The sequence below is a fragment of the Salvia hispanica genome, chromosome 3 (assembly GCF_029641045.1).
Source record: "Salvia hispanica isolate PSC_SH4W2 chromosome 3, Shi_PSC_v1, whole genome shotgun sequence".
Classification (NCBI taxonomy): Eukaryota; Viridiplantae; Streptophyta; class Magnoliopsida; order Lamiales; family Lamiaceae; genus Salvia; species Salvia hispanica.
The window spans coordinates 1,859,845-1,879,271 of record NC_142694.1 but is presented as its reverse complement, the minus strand read 5'-3'; the positions used below and the strand labels follow the sequence as shown (position 1 = coordinate 1,879,271).

General features: G+C 37.0%; 3 protein-coding genes and 1 long non-coding RNA gene across 5 annotated transcripts; 3 read left to right on the top strand and 1 right to left on the bottom strand.

The window, feature by feature from the left end:
- Positions 1 to 252: 252 nt before the first annotated feature.
- Positions 253 to 7,798, top strand: LOC148929895 (uncharacterized). The gene is made up of 3 exons (XM_089068784.1): positions 253 to 2,306; positions 4,178 to 7,213; positions 7,321 to 7,798. Exons 1-3 carry the CDS (start codon positions 459 to 461, stop codon positions 7,639 to 7,641), a joined length of 5,205 nt encoding a protein of 1,734 aa, XP_088924910.1. The 5' UTR covers positions 253 to 458; the 3' UTR covers positions 7,642 to 7,798.
- A 1,865-nt stretch (positions 7,799 to 9,663) lies between these two features.
- LOC148929894 (uncharacterized) lies at positions 9,664 to 10,565 on the bottom strand. Its single transcript, XR_016137004.1, has 2 exons — positions 10,439 to 10,565; positions 9,664 to 10,355 (listed from the first exon to the last, which is right to left on the bottom strand). It is a non-coding gene; the product is annotated as an uncharacterized LOC148929894 (long non-coding RNA).
- Positions 9,986 to 13,442, top strand: LOC125212937 (putative late blight resistance protein homolog R1A-3). Of its 2 annotated transcripts, none has more exons than XM_048113248.2 (2): positions 9,986 to 12,949; positions 13,069 to 13,442. In XM_048113248.2, the coding sequence occupies exons 1-2, from the start codon at positions 9,986 to 9,988 to the stop codon at positions 13,255 to 13,257; spliced, it is 3,153 nt and encodes a 1,050-aa protein (XP_047969205.2). In that variant the 3' UTR covers positions 13,258 to 13,442. The 2 variants fall into 2 exon arrangements, with proteins under 2 accessions (XP_047969205.2, XP_047969204.2); XM_048113247.2 differs by having other exon boundaries at positions 9,986 to 12,970.
- Positions 13,443 to 14,893: 1,451 nt separating this feature from the next.
- On the top strand, positions 14,894 to 17,916 carry LOC125214645 (putative late blight resistance protein homolog R1A-3). The gene has a single exon (XM_048115757.2). The coding sequence runs from the start codon at positions 15,020 to 15,022 to the stop codon at positions 17,747 to 17,749; it is 2,730 nt and encodes a 909-aa protein (XP_047971714.2). The 5' UTR covers positions 14,894 to 15,019; the 3' UTR covers positions 17,750 to 17,916.
- The last annotated feature ends 1,511 nt before the right edge of the window (positions 17,917 to 19,427 follow it).

Below are 19,427 nucleotides of genomic sequence, written 5' to 3'. Positions count from 1 at the left end.
ATTATTGAATAAAAGAGAAATCAGTTTTTGTCGGCCAGATAGCCTTGTTCCCTTCTTTATATAGATGGGCCCCCATTCATGTGATCTGCAATCTAAAAGGCCAAAAGTTGGCAGAGAGATGGGCTGTCACCAAATTAATGGGCCCATACCAGTGCTAGGAAACAATCTACTTTGGTGAGTCACTAATATTATATAGTGCCACCCTATTTGGAATATGCTATTATTAGTGACCATTTTAAAATTATTAGAGGCATAGTGGATGCTGTACTATGCAAGATTTATTTTTTCATCCAAAGTTGAACACCCCTTTTGCATAGAAAGCATACCACTTTCATACAAAGATGTTCTTTCTTTCTTAGCTTTTGATCAAGCACATGCTAATCTTTATCTTTCTTGATCTGATATTCACAAATAGGCTAAAAACAGAAGAAAAAGTTTGTTGATCAGCATAGCCAGAGATGGCTTATGCTGCTCTTGTCTCTCTTGAAAACACCATATATCGATTCCTGAATCATAATCTATTTTCCATCTCTGTTGAAGAAAAACAACAAATTACATCTCTGCTCCAGTATGTTACTCCCATTCGGGACTTTCTCGAAGTATTTCCAGACGAATCCAAGAGCTGGGACGGGCAAATGAGGGAGCTGGCTGATGCAGCAGAAGATATTCTAGAATATCTTGTGTTGGAAAAGGTTTTTTTGCCTTGTGAAGATGAGTCGGAATCCCATCCAAGTGGAAACCACAGACTCGACCTTAAAAAAGTCGTCAAAGAGACTTGTTCGAAGCTGGATACAGTGGCCAAGATCGTGGAAGAATTCCCAGATGATGCTAAAGCTAACAGTTTGAAAGGACGAATCAAGGAGATAGCAATTGAGTTGAAAGATATCTACGAGTTTTACGAATGGGAGAAAACTCATCGTCATTTTAGAGAAAAGTGGAGATTGTTACCAGCAGAGTTGGCCACGTTGAACTCTAAAATCCAGTTTATACACCACTTGAACAAGACAAGAAATGATATCAATTCGATCATGGAGGAAGTGATGGCCATCAAGAACGGTAGATTGCTGATGATGTTGATGAGATTGTTGGTGATTCGATCATCTTCTACACTTGCACCAGTTGATGACATTGTTGGCTTCCCTCTAGATGATGCTGATGCGTCTAAATGCCATCGAAGTTCAATGCATGAGCTCCATCTGGAAAAAGTTATGGACGAGATTGCTTTGATTTCTGAAAAAGTGAAGAACACAAAGGTTAGTTCCAGCAGCAAAGAAGTTCAACGAGGTGCTGATTCTTCTTCTTTAAAAGCTTCAGATTCTTTGACCCTCAGTTCTTCATCAACTGCTCCACCCATCCACAAAATTTCCATGGTTGGATTTGAAGATCACGTGAGGAACATCAAGGACCGGCTCTGTGGAAATCCATCCAAGCTCCAGGTCATACCGGTATGTGGTATGGGGGGCATCGGAAAAACTACTCTCGCCAGAAATGTTTATGACGATAAGCTAATTAAGGAGAATTTCGCCATTCGTGTTTGGGTTACGGTATCACAGGATTACAGTGCACAGAGAATTCTTTCAGACCTTCTGGAGTCCCTTAAGGAATACAACCACCACAGTGGAAAAGAAGAAAGCGCTGACAAAAAAGTGTACCAAATTTTAATAGGCAGGAAATATTTAGTCGTGATGGATGACATCTGGAGAAGTGAGGCATGGGACATTGTTAGGAATGTGTTTCCTGATAATGTTAACGGAAGCCGTATCATGCTAACTACAAGGTTGTATGATGTGGCTTCTTATCCTGATCCTGAAATCATGCCTTATGAGTTGGGTTTACTCGATGAAGTTCAGAGTTGGAGCCTACTTAAGGAGAAGGTGTTTGCAAATCAAGATTGTCCTTCCGATTTGGAGAATGTTGGGAAGGATATTGCAAGATGCTGCAAAGGATTGCCACTCGCTATCGTGGTGATTGCAGGAATTTTAGCTACAGTCACTAAAAATCCAGCTTCGTGGCTGGAGATTGCAGAAATGGTGAAGTCTGCAAAAACAGCAGAGCAAGAGCATATTGAAGAGATACTATCTTTGAGCTATGTGGAATTACCTCAGTTATTGAGGCCATGTTTCTTGTACATGGGTTCATTTCCTGAAGATCAAGAGATATATACCTCGAAACTCATTAGATTATGGATAGCTGAGGGCTTTCTCAAATTTCCGATCAACACCAAGAGCTTTGAAGAAGTGGCTGAAGAGTGTTTAGAGGAACTTGTGAAGAGAAACCTTGTTTTTCATTTTTTAATATTAAAAATATAATAGCAAGTATCAAATTTAGGGTTTAGAAATATAATGTCAATACAGTGTATGGAATACATCAACACGAAGACATAATAATGTCAACACAATTTCATATTGACATTTTACAAGCATAATATTGACATATTATGTAAGGTGTATTGACATAAATCTGTACGTAAAAAATACGAAAATTCAAAAAAAAATTTAAATTTTTTTTCAAATTTTGACGTCGGAACATATGCATGTAGTATATCGTTGGAATCCTTATAAAATTATCTTTAATTTGATATATGTTATATGAATTTAAAGTTTTGGGATTTCTTTTAAAAGTTAGTTATAACTAACTTGACATTAATACCCCTATTGATATTTATTAGAATTAATCCTATAGCCTTATTGACGTTTTTGTTGATCGTATTGACATTTCGTGGTTGATGATCTAGGCCTTTAATTTGAATATCTAATGGCTATTATTGAGTTGTAGTTAGCAATTAAGCATTGAGTTAGCAATATAACACTCCCCTATAGGGGAGCACTAGGGTGCCCCCTTATTTAGAGTCACAACGTACATCCAATCTGGTGCTGCCATGTGGCACAAAACATGCAATATTTTAAACACAAAAATGCAATCTAGTTGTATATGCATTTTCGCAGATTGCATTTTAGTTGTATGCAAATTGCATTTTATAGTGTTGAGTTTTGCATTTTCACATAAATTGCATTTTTTATTGTTAAGTTTTGCATTTTCACATATAAAAATGCAATTCGTCTATATATAAAATGCAATTTAAACAGTCAATATCAAAAATGCAAAACTCAATGATAAAAAATGCAATCTGCATATAACAAAAATGCAATCCGTCAAAATTCATTTATAGCTTCTACAAATGCGTATTGCATTTTTCTGTATACAATATTGCATTTTTCGTGCCATGTGGCAGCACGTGGTTGGATGTACGTTGTAACTTTAAAATTAGTTGTTATACTAGTACACCCCTATATATATATATATATATTGGTTTTAACCACATGTATACCGAACGAATCCGACTAATCCTGTTCGATCGGGCTTGCAGATTAAGGCCGAAAGTCTCCCAGCGGGTGACGAGGTAATTTTTATAATTATTGAATGAAAGAGAAATCTTTTGTCGGCCAGATAGCCTTGTTCCCTTCTTTATATAGATGGGGCCCCATTCATGTGATTTTCAATCTAAAAGGCCAAAAGTTGGCAGAGAGATGGGCTGTCACCAAATTAATGGGCCCATACCAGTGCTAGGAAACAATCTACTTTGGTGAGTCACTAATATTATATAGTGCCATCCTATGGAATATACCTACTCCCTCCATTCCAAGTAATGTAGGCGTTTTTTTTCAGCACGGAGATTAAGAAAAATTGTGTTAAGTGAGTTAAGTAAAGGAAGAATAAAGTGAAAAACGAAAAAGGTAGAGAGATGAAGAGAGAAAAAAGTAAGAGAGAGTAAAGTAGGCGTGGAAAAATATGTTGACTTTTACTAAAAAAGGGAAATAATTCTATTACTATGGAACGTACCAAAATGACAAAATGAATCTATTACTATGGAACGGAAGAAGTATTTGTTAACATTTTTAAATTATGGATAATGAAAAAGTGGTAACATTGCATTATTGCCTGTTGGTAAGCTCTACTATGCTCTTCCACCTTTGGCATAGACTCATAGTGGATTCTGCACTATGCAAAATTTATTTTTTCATCCATAGTTGAGCACCCCTTTTACATAGAAATCATACCACTTTCATACAAAGATGTTGTTTCTTTCTTAGCTTTTGATCCAGCACATGCTAATCTTTCTTCGTCTGATATTCACAATAGGCTAAAAACAGAAGAAAAAGTTTGTTCATCAGCATAGCCAGAGATGGCTTATGCTGCTCTTGTCTCTCTTGAAAACACCATACACCGATTCCTGAATTCTGATCTGTTCTCCATCTCTGTTGAAGAAGAGCAACAAATCACATCTCTGCTCCAGTATGTCACTCCCATTCGGGACTTTCTCGAAGTATTTCCAGACGAATCCAAGAGCTGGGACGGGCAAATGAGGGAGCTGGCTGATGCAGCAGAAGATATTATAGAATATCTTGTGTTGGAAAAGGTTTTTTTGCCTTGTGAAGATGAGTCGGAATCCCATCCAAGTGGAAACCACAGACTCGACCTGAAAAAAGTCGTCAAAGAGACTTGTTCGAAGCTGGAGACAGTGGCCGAGATCCTGGAAGAATTCCCAGATGATGCTAAAGCTAACAGTGTGAAAGGACGAATCAGGGAGATAGCACTTGAGTTGAAAGATATCTACGAGTTTTACAAATGGGAGAAAATGCATCGACATTTTAGAGAAAAGTGGAGATTGTTACCAGCAGAGTTGGCCAAGTTGAACTCTAAAATCCAGTTTATACACCACTTGAACAAGACAAGAAATGATATTGATACGATCATGGAGGAAGTGATGTCCATCAAGGATAGCAATGAAGACACTTCATCTTCTACACTTGCACCAGTTGATGATATTGTTGGCTTCCCTCTAGATGATGCTGATGCGTCAAAATGCCATCGAAGTGCAATGCATGAGCTCCAGCTGGAGAAAGTTATGGACGAGATTGCTTTGATTTCTGCAAAAGTGAAGAACATAAAGGTTAGTTCCAGCAGCAAAGAAGAGCAACGAGGTGCTGATTCTTCTACTCTAGAAGCTTCAGATTCATTGGCCCTCAGTTCTACATCAACTACTCCACCCATCCACAAAAATTCCATGGTTGGATTTGAAGATCATGTGATGAACATCAAGGACCGGCTCTGTGGAAATCCATCCAAGCTCCAGGTCATACCGGTATGTGGTATGGGGGGCATCGGAAAAACTACTCTTGCCAGAAATGTTTATGACGATAAGCTGATTAAGGAGAATTTCGCCATTCGTGTTTGGGTTACAGTATCACAGGATTACAGTGCACAGAGAATTCTTTCAAACCTTCTGGAGTCCCTGAAAGAATTCGATAACAAAGGTGGAAAGGAAGTAAGCGCTGACAAAAAAGTGTACCAAATTTTATTAGGCGTGAAATATTTAGTCGTGATGGATGATATCTGGAGAACTGAGGCATGGGATATTGTAAGGAACGTGTTTCCTAACAATGACAAAGGAAGTCGTATCATGCTAACTACAAGGTTGTATGATGTGGCTTCTTATCCTGATCCTGAAATCAAGCCTTATGAGTTGGGTTTACTGACTGAAGAGCAGAGTTGGTACTTACTAAAGGAGAAGGTGTTTGCAAATCAAGATTGTCCTTCCGATTTGGAAAATATTGGGAAGGATATCGCAAGAAGCTGCAAAGGGCTGCCCCTTGCGATCGTGGTGGTTGCAGGACTTTTAGCGACAGTCACTAAGAATCCAGCTTCGTGGATGGAGATTGCGGAAATGGTGAAGTCTGCAAAAACAGCAGAGCAAGAGCATATTGAAGAGATACTATCTTTGAGCTATGTGGAATTACCTCAGTTGTTGAGGCCGTGTTTCTTGTACATGGGTTCATTTCCTGAAGATCATGAGATATATACCACGAAACTCATTAGATTATGGATAGCTGAGGGCTTTCTCAAATTTCCGATCAACACCAAGAGCTTTGAAGAGGTGGCTGAAGAGTGTTTGGAGGAACTTGTGAAGAGAAACCTTGTTTTTGTCACAAAGTGGAAATCTGATGGGAGAATCAAAAGTTGTAGCCTCCATGATCTGATCAGGGAGCTATGCATAAGAAAAGCTCAGGAAAGTAAGTTTTTTCTGAATTTGATGGATAAGCATATTGAAAAGGAGAAATTTATGGAAAGCATAAAAAATGAGCGTCGGGTAAGTACTTCTTATCTAAGTTTATTTTCAAGCTACGGTGGATCAACTATCCATTCCATCAAATGCTCCAAGTATAATTTAGTAAAACTGGACTTTGTCGAAGGTGTTAGATTGGTGAGGGTGTTGGATGCTGAAGCTGCTGATGTGGAGTCATTGCCATCTCAACTATTTGAGTTATTTCATCTGAGATACCTTGCTGTTAGATATAGTCATAGTATTCCTAGAATCTTATCAAACCTTCGAAATCTGCAAACCTTAATCATTTGTGCAGAAAAGAGGGACAAGTTTGGAGTTGGAGTAGCTTGTGGGATGTTGGTGCCATGGTGCATGCAACAACTAAGACATGTTTACTTTCAGGGGGAACTTGGCTTTGATGATCCAGAAGAAACAACTTGTCCACTAGAAAATCTGCACACGGTTTCGTATGTTGAGAGTGCTTATTGTAGTGAGCGGATCCTGAAAAAGATCCCAAACCTGAAAAAACTAAAGATTGATTGTTCCCATGGTCGAGATGCAGGTTGCCTGAATGATCTGGTACATCTGCAAGGACTTGAGAATTTAGAAGTATATGCTGGTTGTTGGGTGCAATCTCGGCCCAATAGCTACAAGTTTGCTTTTCCTGAGAAACTCAAAAGGTTGACTCTGAGGGATTTGAATCTTACTCAAAACAACATGATTATTGTTGGTTCATTGCCAAATCTTCAAGTGCTTAAACTGAAAGGTTGCACTTGGAGTGGTGGAACATGGGAAACAACTGAAGGAACATTTCCAGTGTTGGAAGTTCTTCTGGTTGGACAGTCAGGGTTTAAGAACTGGATAACTGTAAGTGGCCATTTCCCCATGCTTAAACGCCTGCTACTTCATTCTTGTTGGGATCTCAATAAGATTCCAACTGATATCGGAGAAATTTCAAGTCTTCAACTGATTGAGGTTAAGGGTAATGTGAAGAAGTCTTTATTGGAGTCAGTTGAACTGATAAGAGAGGAACAAGAAGATATGGGAAACTACACCCTTCAGGTTGTCTGCCCTGCTACACCGTCTAGAGATGGAAGTTCTTCTTATGAGGTATTTTTGGATTCTCCTACCTATATATAACATTCGGAGCAGTTTTTCTAAAGTGTGTGTTTGAAATTGACATGAAGACCTTTGTTTTTTTCCCCCCTTTTATCTAGACTATTGATGATGATGATGATGATGAAGAAGAAGATGAAGAAGAAGATGAAGATGAAGACGACCATAATGATGATGAAGAAGATGAAGATGAAGACGACCATAATGATGATGAAGACGACTCTGATGATGATGGTGAAGAAGATGAAGACGACCATAATGATGAAGAAGAAGATGAAGATGAAGACGACCATAATGATGATGAAGACGACTCTGATGATGATGGTGAAGAAGATGAAGACGACCATAATGATGATGAAGAAGATGAAGATGAAGACGACCATAATGATGATGAAGACGACTATGATTTACCTTCCTCATGATTTAATTTCAAATAGGTTAGTGGATGGAAAATCTTTATCTGCAGTGGTTTTCTTAAGTTATGTTTGTTCTGAAACTTGTTTCAGTTCGTTTAATAGTTCTGTAATTATTTGTTAATATATTGTGTTAGTATTTTAAAATGTTCTCATTATTGTGTGACATACTACCTCCTTGCCCAGAAGAGTGTTAGCTAATGCTGATATTTGTATGAATGAATGTTGACATTTCGCGTTTAGCGTTCAGAATTGCATAATAAAAGAGACACAATCTAGAGTTGATCATATCAAAGAAAGGTTTGAACTGCATCAGGTCATACTTCAATCAATAGGATGGAAAATCATTCATACAATATAACAAGCAACTAAAAACATTTCCAACACCACATAAAATCAATCCCATTGTAGATGAAACCAAACACTAAATAGAACCATGTCAGCAATGCTAGTATATGTTGTTATATCATTCTATGAGATCAGTTATTAAATATGTGACAGAAATTATTTGTGGTCTTAGGTTCACGGGATCTAACCTGGGTAGGAGTGAATCCTCGAACATTTGCTGGGCACTTGGAGCCCTGACTCCTATTTCTGGCATTTTCTCGAAGGCATCAATCGAATTCGTATCACAAAGGCTGCAGATTATAAAAAAATCGTATCACAACAATGTCGAGTAATCCACCACTTCAGTGTTGGACTGTTGGTAATACATGATAGAGAATTACGACACAATTAACATTTACATTTATTTGAAGCTTGAATTAAAAAAAAAATAGAAGAATCACTAACTTGCCTAGATAAAAATTACCAAATCACGATCATTGAATGATATAGTAGTATACATTGATTAGATTGATGCAAGCGGAAATACCTCTTCCTTCAACTTCAACTGAATAGTTGAAAATTTTATCATAAACAACAGAAATTCAAAAACTCTATAGCACTAATCTGGCTTAAGAACTCACAGGAAATTGCTTACTGACCTCTTTTAATCTCATTTACAAAGAATATAAAAAGATAACTACAAACATTGGAAGCTATGCAATATATATTATGCTGCTATTCCAGTTTCTAACTGATCGTAACTAACTTGCTGACGTGGCCGAGTCAGGTGAGCTGGCATCGTTGCGCATCGTTATTAAATTTGTCGTTAGTTATAGGAAACGATACAAAACGACATTTTTAGTGATGCTTAAAATGACGAGTATTGTTTAATTATAATAAAAAAAGAAAAGGAAAGACAAGGAAAAAACTCCATCTCAAGCTATTTGAGGCGTTTCTTTTGATAATAAAATTTAAGAAATTGATATTTAAATTTTTAGTGGAAAGATAGTAAAAGATGATAGCAAATCAAAAAGGGAAAGAAGGTAAAGTTTTTGTTAGAAAATGAAATCGTGCATGTAGCTTGGGACGATTCAAAATAGAATATGATGAAAGTAGCTAGGGACGGATGGAGTACTTAACTTGTTCAAATAATATCATTTTGAGCATCACCAAATATGTAATTTTGTATCTAAACTACACAATTGAAAAATTGAAACATCACCAAACTTTTGTAAATAAATTGGCTATTATCCTTTTATAATTATCAGTGATTCTTGCTTTAGTTTAGTCGGCCACTATATCAAATAATTGAAGGCAATAATTCCATAGGATAGTTATTTAATTGGCATATTTACACATTATTCGCTTCATCTTATAGATGGCCCCCATTTATGTGATCTTCAATCTAAAAGGCCTAAAGTTGGCAGAGGTATGGGCTGTCACCAATTAATTGGGCCCATGCGATAGCTACCAAACAATATACTCCCTCCGTCCCATTGAAGATGACCCACTTTCCTTTTTAGTTTGTCCCAACCAAGATGACCCATTACTTAAAATGGAATTACTTTTGTCTCTACTTTATTCTCTCTCTCTTACTTTACTCTCTCCTCTCAACACACAAAATAAAGTTGCATAAAATCCCGTGCCGTCCAAGGAAGGGATCATCTTCCTTGGGACGGAGGGAGTACTTTAGTGACTCACTACTGACAGTGCCAAATGATAATAATTCTGATTTAAAATAAATTTATTGGAGACCATTTTGGAATTACAGACTGTAAAAAGACACCATGCTTTTCACCTTTCTTGTGTTATGACTCACACTTTCATATAGTGCTATATTTTACATTGGTCCATAGTTGAACACCACTTTTACTTTGAAAGTGTAACACTTTTCACACAAAGATGTGCTTTCATTCTTAGCTTTGGATTATGTTCTTGATAGCTGAACACTATCTTTCTTCATCTGATACTAACCAAATAGGTTGAAAAAAAAAGAAAGAAAATTTGTTCATCAGCATAGCCAGAGATGGCTTATGCTGCTCTTGTCTCCCTTGAAAACACCATACACCGATTCCTGAATTCTGATCTGTTTTCCATCTCTGTTGAAGAAGAGCAACAAATCACATCTCTGTGCGAGTCCATTCGAGACTTTCTCAAAGTATTTCCAGGCGAATCCAAGAGTTGGGATGAGCAAATGAGGGAGCTGGCTAATGCAGCAGAAGATATTCTAGACTATCTTGTTCTGGAAAAAGTTTTTTTGCCTTGCGATAACGAGTTTGAATCCTGGTTAACTGGAGAATACGAACTCGAGCTGGAAAATGCTATCAACGAGACTTGTTTGAAGCTGGACGAAGTGAGGGAAGAGTTTCCGAAAGATTCCTCAGACAAAGCCAAAGCTAACAGATTGAAAAACCGAATCAGGGACATAACGAATGAAGTGGGAGATATCCGAAAGCTTTACAACTGGGAGAAAACTCACACTCGTTTTCGAGACAAGTGGAGATTTTTACCAGCAGAGCTTGCCAAATTCGAGTCCAAACTCCAGTTTATACACCACTTGAAGAAGAGAAGGGATGAAATTGATTTGATCAGGGAGGAGGTGATGGCCATCAAGAATGATAGCAATGCAACCACTTCAGCAACTACACTTGCACCAGTTGATGATTTAGTTGGTTTCCATCATGATGATGTTGATGGCTCGAAGCGCCATCGAAGTGCAAAACATGAGCTCCAGCTGAAAAAAGTTATGGAGGAGATTGCTTTGTTTTCTGCAAAAGTGAAGAACATAAAGGTTAGTTCCAGCAGAAAAGAAGTTCAACATGGTGCTGACTCTTCGGCTCCACCCATCCACAAAAGTTCCATGGTTGGTTTTGAAGATCACGTGAAGAACATCAGGGACCGGCTCTGTGGAAATCCATCCAAGCTCCAAGTCATACCGGTATGTGGTATGGGGGGCATCGGCAAAACTACTCTCGCCAGAAATGTTTATGACGATAAGCAAATAAGGGAGAATTTCACCATTTGTGTTTGGGTTACTATATCACAGGATTACAGTGCACAGAGAATTCTTTCAAACCTTCTGGAGTCCCTGAAAGAATTCGATAAAAAAGGTGGAAAGGAAGTAAGCACTGACAAAAAAGTGTACCAAATTTTATCAGGCGTGAAATATTTAATCGTGATGGATGATATCTGGACAAGTGAGGCGTGGGATATTGTAAGGAATGTGTTTCCTAACAATGATAATGGAAGTCGTATCATGCTAACTACAAGGTTGTATGATGTGGCTTCTTATCCTGATCGTGAAATCAAGCCTTATGAGTTGGGTTTACTAGATGAAGATCAGAGTTGGAACTTACTTAAGGAGAAGGTGTTTGCAAATCAAGACTGTCCTTTCGATTTGGAGAACACTGGGAAGGATATCGCAAGAAGCTGCAAAGGGTTACCCCTCGCAATCGTGGTGATTGCGGGACTTTTATCTACGGTCACTAAGAATCCAGCTTCGTGGATGGAGATTGCAGAAACGGTGAAGTCTGCAAAAACAGCAGAGCAAGAGCATATTGAAGAGATACTATCTTTGAGCTACGTGGAATTACCTCAATTATTGAGGCCATGTTTCTTGTACATGGGCTCGTTTCCAGAAGATCATGAGATATATACCACGAGACTCATTAGATTATGGATAGCTGAGGGCTTTGTCAAATTTCCAAGTGACACCAAGTGCTTTGAAGAGGTGGCCGAAGAGTTTTTAGATGAACTTGTGAAGAGAAACCTTGTTTTTGTAACAAAAAGGAAATCTGATGGGAGAGTTAAAAGTTGCGGCCTCCATGATCTGATACGGGAGCTGTGCATAAGGAAAGCTCATGAAAGTAAGTTTTTTCTGAATTTGATGGATAAGCATATTGAAAAGGAGAATTTTATGGATAGCATAAAAAATCAGCGTCGGGTAAGTACTTCTAAACTAAGTTTCTTTTCAAGCTATGGTGGATCAACTATCCATTCCATTAAATGCTTCAAGTATCATATAGTAGAACTGGACTTTGTCGAAGGAGTTAGATTGGTTAGGGTGTTGGATGCTGAAGCTGCTGATGTGGAGTACTTGCCATCTCAATTATTTGAGCTATTTCATTTGAGATACCTTGCTGTTAGATATAGTCATAGTATCCCTAGAATCTTATCAAACCTTCAAAATCTGCAAACCTTAATCATTCGTGCAGAAAAGAGATCCAAGTTCGGAGTTATAGTAGCTGGTGGGATGTTGGTGCCGTGGTGCATGCAACAACTGAGACATGTTTACTTTCAGGGGGTGATTTCCTTTGCTGATCCCAAAGAAACAACTTGTTCACTGGAAAATTTGCGCACGGTTTTGTCTGTGAACAGTACATGTTGTAGCGAGCAGATCTTGAAAAAGATCCCAAACCTTAAAAAACTGAAGGTTGAATGTTCTCATGGTAAAGATGCAGGTCGCCTGAATGATCTGGTACATCTGCATCAACTTGAGTGTTTGGAAGTATATGCTGGTCGTTGGGTTGGACATTGGCCCAAGAGCTACAATATTACTTTTCCGGAGATGCTCAAAAAGTTGACTCTGAGGGATTTAAAACATTCTTGGAACGACATGATTGTTGTTGGTTCATTGCCAAATCTTAAAGTTCTTAAACTGAAAGATTGCACTTGCAATGGTGGCACATGGGAAACAACTGAAGGTACATTTCCAGTGTTGGAAGTTCTTCTAGTTGAACGTTCAGGGTTTAAGAACTGGAAAACTGAAAGTGGCCATTTCCCCATGCTTATACGCCTGCTACTTCATTCTTGTTGGGATCTCAATAAGATTCCAACTGATATTGGAGAAATTTCACGTCTCCAACTGATTGAGGTTAAGGGTGATGTGAAGGAGTCTTTATTGAAGTCAGTTGAACGGATAAGAAAGAAACAAAAAGTTCTGGGGAACAACACCCTTCAAGTTGTCTGCCTTGCTACGCCGTCCAAACGTGTAAGCAATTATTCTTATGAGGTATTTTGGTTGGTTTTAACATTATCAGAGCAGTTTTTTCTAAAGTGTGTGCTTGAAATTGACATGCAGACCTTGCTTTTTTTTCCTTTTTTTCCCAGAGTGATAATGCTGCTGCTGATGAAGATGAAGATGAAGATAAAGATGAAGATGGAGATGAAGATGAAGATGAAGATGACGATGAAGATGAAGATGAAGATGAAGATGAAGATGAAGATGAAGATGAAGATGAAGATGAAGATGATGAAGATGACGATGATGAAGATAACGATGATGTACCTTCCTCATGATTAAATTCAAATAGGTAAGAGGATGGGAAAGTGTTAAGTGTGTTAAAGCTTTATCAAATTGACTTTACTGAAGAGGTTTTCTAAGATTATGTGTGTTATGGAACTTGTTTCAATTTGTTTAATCGTTCTGTAATCGAATGTTAAAATGGTGTGTTATATTAATATGTTCTTATTATTGTGTAGAAGTACCATACTTCATCCTTTCCTCGAAGAGTGTTAGCATAGTGTTCTTTCTAATGCTACTTTTCCAAAACATCATAAAACTAATCTCATTTAACATGAAACCAAACACTAAACAGAACCACAGTCAGGCAAGATAGTATTTATGGTGCAATATCATTCTATGATAAGTTACTACTATTAAATTTGTGGCGCAGAAATCATTTATGGTTTTAGATTACGAAGATCTAACCTGGGGAGGAATGAGCTCAAATCAATCCCCAAACATTCATGTTCCTCCTCTCCGTCCTTCAACTCAGCGGCAATTCCTCAAACACCTACAGGGTACATGGAGCCTTGATCGTTATCTGGCATTTTCTCGAACACCTGGCGTCAATTGAATTCGAATCACAAACTAGGCTAGAGGTTAACACACCACATTCAAATGTTTGAAATACATGATGATGATAGAGCATTACCTCTTCCTTCAACTGTATGCCTTGATTATCTGAACAGTTGAATTTGATCAATTAGATCATAAAAAGCAGAAATTCAAAACTGTATAGCATTAATCTGACTCTAGAACTCACAGGAACTCTTTAAGTGATCTCTTAATCCAATTTACAGAGAATATAGGATAATTACAATTAATGGAAGCTAAGCTATATATTTTCCTTCGCGATTCTTCCTTAATTGTAAGTGCTAATGTGATCTCTGAAATGTTATTAACATTTGAAAAAATTATCATATAAATCATAAATTTTTATTAATTTTGGTTACTTTCATTTTTTTTGAAATTAAAATATAAATTATACTATTTGATTGTGTTACACCCATCGGTTCTCAAATAATAATCTCTATTTTTTATTTTGACATGTCATTCAAAATTAAACACTTTTAATTTTTAGGAGTTTTTCTCTTTATGAAGGCAGCCTCTAACTACTTTAATCATTTTTTTCTATACTTCTTGTATTTTGTATTAAAATTTATGTTATCTCCAAAATTTTTACTTTTAAGAGATAGAGAAAATATTGGAGTATTTTCAATTTTAATTATTACAAGACAAAGGAAATTTTTTTAAAAGTTACTTATAATTTATATTCAACTTTAAAAAGTTATAATTGTTTCGTTCATTTAAAATATAAACTTTTGAAATGACAAGAGTTTTAATGCAAAATTGGTAAAGTAAGAGAGATAGAAAGAAAAGTGTGTTAGTGCCATAAAGCTATAAATTTATTAATGGCTAATTTTGAATTATGGATTATGAAACGATTCTATTGTATGTTGGTAACCACTGTGCTCTTTCACCTTTGTTGTGTTGTGCCACACACTTTGCTGGATTTCTTTTTTGTTAATGGTGTATTATGTTGTTAGATATATTCAATAATCAAATCAGTTTTTACACTAGCTTTTTTTTTTTTTTTTGGTTTTGATTGGTAGAAAGAATACCACTTTAACACAAAGATGTAATTTTTTTCTGTATTTCTTTCTTAGCTTTTGATCATCTTCTTCATAGCTGAGCACCATCTTTCTTCATCTGATATTCCCAAAAAAAAGGTTGACACACACAAAAAAAAAAAATTGTTCAGCAGCATAGCCAGAGATGGCTTATGCTGCTCTTGTCTCTCTTGAAAACACCATACACAGATTCCTAAATGGTAATCAATTTTCCATCTCTGTCGAAGAAAAACAACAAATTACGTCTCTGCACGAGTATGTCGCTCCCATTCGAGACTTTCTCGAAGTATATCCGAACAAATCCGAGAGTTGGGACGGGCAAATAAGGGAGCTGGCTAATGCAGCAGAAGATATTCTAGGATATCTTGTGCTGGAAAAGGTTTTTTTGCCTTGTAAAGAGGAGTCCGAAATCCATCCAAGTGGAAACCACAGACCCCACCTGACAGAAGAAGTCAAGGAGACTTGGTTGAAGCTTGACAGAGTGGACTCGTATGTGAAAAAACTCCCAGATGATGCTAAAGCGAAAAGTTTGAAACGGCGAATCACGAAGATAACAATTGAACTGAAAGATATCTACGAGTTTTACGAGTTGGAGAAAACTCCTAATCGTTTTAGAGAAAAGTGGAGATATATACCAGTAGAGTTGGCCAAGCTCAAGACAAGACATGAAATTGATTCAATCATGGAGGAAGTGATGGCCATAAAGAATGATAGCAATGAAGCCACTTCATCTTCTACACTTGCACCTGTTGATGATATAGCTGGCTTCCCTCAAGACGATGCTGATGCATCTAAATGCAATCGAAGTGCAAAACATGAGCTCCAGCTGGAAAAAGTTATGGAGGAGATTGCTTTGATTTCTGCAAAAGTGAAGAATATAAAGGTTAGTTCCAGCAGCAAAGAAGTGCGACGTGGTGCTGATCCTTCTTCTCTAAGTTCTTCAGATTCTTTGACCCTCAGTTCTTCATCAACTGCTCCAACCATCCACAAAAAATCCATGGTTGGTTTTGACGATCACGTGATGAACATCAAGGAGCGGCTCTGTGGAAATCCATCCAAGCTTCAGGTCATACCGGTATGTGGTATGGGGGGCATTGGCAAAACTACTCTCGCCAGAAATGTTTATGACGATCAACTAACTAAGGAGATGTTCGACATTCGTGTTTGGATTACAGTATCACAGGATTACAGTGCACAGAGAATTCTTTCAGACCTTCTGGAGTCCCTTAAGGAATACAACGACCAAAGTGGAAAGGAAGAAAGCGCTGACATAAAGGTGTACAAAATTTTAATAGGCAGGAAATATTTAGCCGTGATGGATGACATCTGGAGAAGTGAGGCATGGGATATTGTTAGGAATGTGTTTCCTGATAATGTTAACGGAAGCCGTATCATGCTAACTACAAGGTTGTATGATGTGGCTTCTTATCCTGGTCCTTCAATCACGCCTTATGAGTTGGGTTTACTGACTGAAGAGCAGAGTTGGTACTTACTAAAGGAGAAGGTGTTTGCAAATCAGGAATGTCCTTCCGATTCGGAAAATATTGGGAAGGATATCGCAAGAAGCTGTAAAGGGCTACCCCTCGCTATCGTGGTGATTGCAGGACTTTTAGCTACAGTCCCTAAGAATCCAGCTTCGTGGATGGAGATTGCGGAAATGGTGAAGTCTGCAAAAACAGCAGAGCAAGAGCATATTGAAGAGATACTATCTTTGAGCTATGTGGAATTACCTCAGTTATTGAGGCCATGTTTCTTGTACATGGGTTCATTTCCTGAAGATCATGAGATATATACCACGAGACTCATTAGATTATGGATAGCTGAGGGTTTTGTCAAATTTCCAATCGACAACAAGTGCTTTGAAGAGGTGGCCGAAGAGTGTTTAGAAGAACTTGTGAAGAGAAACCTTGTTTTTGTCACAAAGAGGAAATCTGATGGGAGAATCAAAAGTTGCAGCCTCCATGATCTGATACGGGAGCTGTGCATAAGGAAAGCTCATGAAAGTAAGTTTTTTCTGAATTTGATGGATGAGGATACTGAAAAGGAGAATTTTATGGATAGCGTAAAAAATGAGCGTCGGGTAAGTACTTCTTATCAAAGTTTATTTTCAAGCTATGGTGGATCAACTATCCATTCCATCAAATGCTCCAAGTATAATTTAGTAAAACTGGACTTTGTCGAAGGTGTTAACTTGATGAGGGTGTTGGATGCTGAAGCTGCTGATGTGGAGTCATTGCCATCTCAATTATTTGAGCTATTTCATCTGAGATACCTTGCTGTTAGATATAGTCATAGAATTCCTAGAATCTTATCAAAACTTCGAAATTTGCAAACCTTAATCATCCGTGAAGAAAGGAGATCCAAGTTCGATGAATTTTTAGCTTGTGGGATGTTGGTGCCGTGGTGCATGCAACAATTAAGACATGTTTACTTTCAGGGGTGGATTTATTTTGACGATCCTGAAGAAACAACTTGTCCACTTGAAAATCTGCAGACAGTTTCATATGTTCACATTGCTTCTTGTAGTGAGCGGATCCTGAAAAGAATCCCAAACCTAAAAAAACTGAAGTTTGATTGTTCTGATGGTCGAGATGCAGGTTGCCTGAATGATCTGGTACATCTGCATCGACTTGAGAATTTGGAAGTATATGCTGGTAGTCTTGCAGAACCTCGGGCCAAGAGCTACAATTTTGCTTTTCCTGATAAACTCAAAAGGTTAATATTGAGGTATTTGAAACTTACTCTGGACAACATGATTGTTGTTGGTTCATTGCCAAATCTTCAAGTGCTTAAACTGAAAGGTTGCGGTTTCAGTGATGGCACATGGGAAACAACTGAAGATGAGAAGACTATGATGTACCTTCTTCATGATTGAAATCAAAATAGGCCTGTGGAGGGAAAAGTGTTGTGTGTTAAAGCTTTATATAATTGACTTTACTTGAGTGGTTTTCTTCTGTTATTTGTGTTCTGGAACTTGTTTCAATTTGTTCAATCCTTCTGTAATTAAATATTAATATGGTGTGTTATATTCATATGCTCTTATTATTGTGTGGAAGTACCATACCACATCCTTTACCAGAAGAGTGTTAGCATAGTGTGCTTTTCAAGCTAATATTTGAATGAATGATTGGTGACATTTCCAACACAACATAAAATTAATCTCATTGTAGATGAAACCAAACACTAAACAGAACCATTGTCAGCAACGCTAGAACTCATGGTGTTATATCGTGCTATGCGATAAGTTATTAAATAAGCGGTTTTAAGCTATGGGATTTTACGAAGATCTAACCTGGGGAGGAGTTAACTCATACCATTCCCCAAATGTTCTGTTCCTCCTCTGTTCTTTAACTTAGTGTCAATTCCTCGAACGAACCTTGACTTCTTTCTCCGGCATTTTCTCGAACACCTGGCGTCAATCAAATTCGTACCACAATTATGAAAAATTGTATCACAATCATGCTGATTAATCCACCACATCCAACTGTTGGAAATATATAATGGAGCATTTCAACACAATTAACATTTAGATTTATGTGAAGCTTGAAAAAATAGATGAGGAACCATGAACTTGCTTACAAAACCATCAACAAATGACGATCTTTGTATGATATTTGGATTGATGCCAGCGGAAATACCTCATCCTTCAAATTTCTGCCTTTGTTTAACTCAACAGTTGAATATTTGATCATCATCAACAGAAATTCAAAATTGAACAGCACAAATATGACTTTAGAAGTGATCTCTTAATCTCAATTTACAAAGAAAATTTAATAGAAGCTAAGCGCTCATATTTTGAAGCTAATTCAATTCCTAACTGATGGTAACTAACTTGCTGACGTGGCTGAGGTGAGCTGGCGTGCCAGCGATAACGCGTTTCCGAAAACGCTTCTTCCCACTTATTTTCCTAATGCGATCTCTGAAATGTTATTAATATATAGAAAAACTTATATCATTTTAAACCATAAATTTTCTTTTTTTGTTATTTTCATATTTTTGAAATTGAAATATAAATTACAGTACCATATTTGATTTTGTTACACCCCAAGGTTCTCAAATAATAGTCACTGTTTTTTATTTTGATCAGTCGCTAAAATTAAACTCTTTTTTTTTTTGATATGTTTTCTCTTTTATAAAGCGAATTTTACTTTTTGCTAATTATTTTAATCAATTTCTTTTTTTTCTTCTATTTTATTAATTTGCATTAAAATTCGTATTGTTCCAAGTCTCTATTTTTAAGGAATGGTGAGAGCATTATTTTCAATTTCAATTATTAGTATAAGACAATGGAAAATATATTAAGTTATACTAGTAATTTGAATTCAACTTTTAAAAGTACTAATGATGAAAACTAACAATTTAAAATGACAATCATGATTCATGGCTAACATATAATATTAATTATTAGTGATCATTGCTTTAGTTTTGTCGGCCGCTTATATGGTGAGTCACTGATAGTGCCATAAAGCTATAAAATATATTAATATAATTTTGAATTATGGATAATGAAACGATAAATTATACTAATATTATTGTATGTTGGTATTTGGTAA

What these genes read in the sequence shown, in the direction of transcription:
- LOC125214645 (XM_048115757.2), top strand. Translation starts at nt 15,020, where the DNA reads ATGGCTTATGCTGCTCTTGTCTCTCTTGAAAACACCATACACAGATTC.
- LOC148929895 (XM_089068784.1), top strand. Translation starts at nt 459, where the DNA reads ATGGCTTATGCTGCTCTTGTCTCTCTTGAAAACACCATATATCGATTC. An exon ending in ATTTTTTAATATTAAAAATA is followed by an intron (nt 2,307 to 4,177) that starts TAATAGCAAGTA and finishes TCATCAGCATAG; the next exon opens with CCAGAGATGGCTTATGCTGC. An exon ending in ATGGAAGTTCTTCTTATGAG is followed by an intron (nt 7,214 to 7,320) that starts GTATTTTTGGAT and finishes CCTTTTATCTAG; the next exon opens with ACTATTGATGATGATGATGA.
- LOC125212937 (XM_048113247.2), top strand. Translation starts at nt 9,986, where the DNA reads ATGGCTTATGCTGCTCTTGTCTCCCTTGAAAACACCATACACCGATTC. An exon ending in TAAGCAATTATTCTTATGAG is followed by an intron (nt 12,971 to 13,068) that starts GTATTTTGGTTG and finishes TTTTTTTCCCAG; the next exon opens with AGTGATAATGCTGCTGCTGA.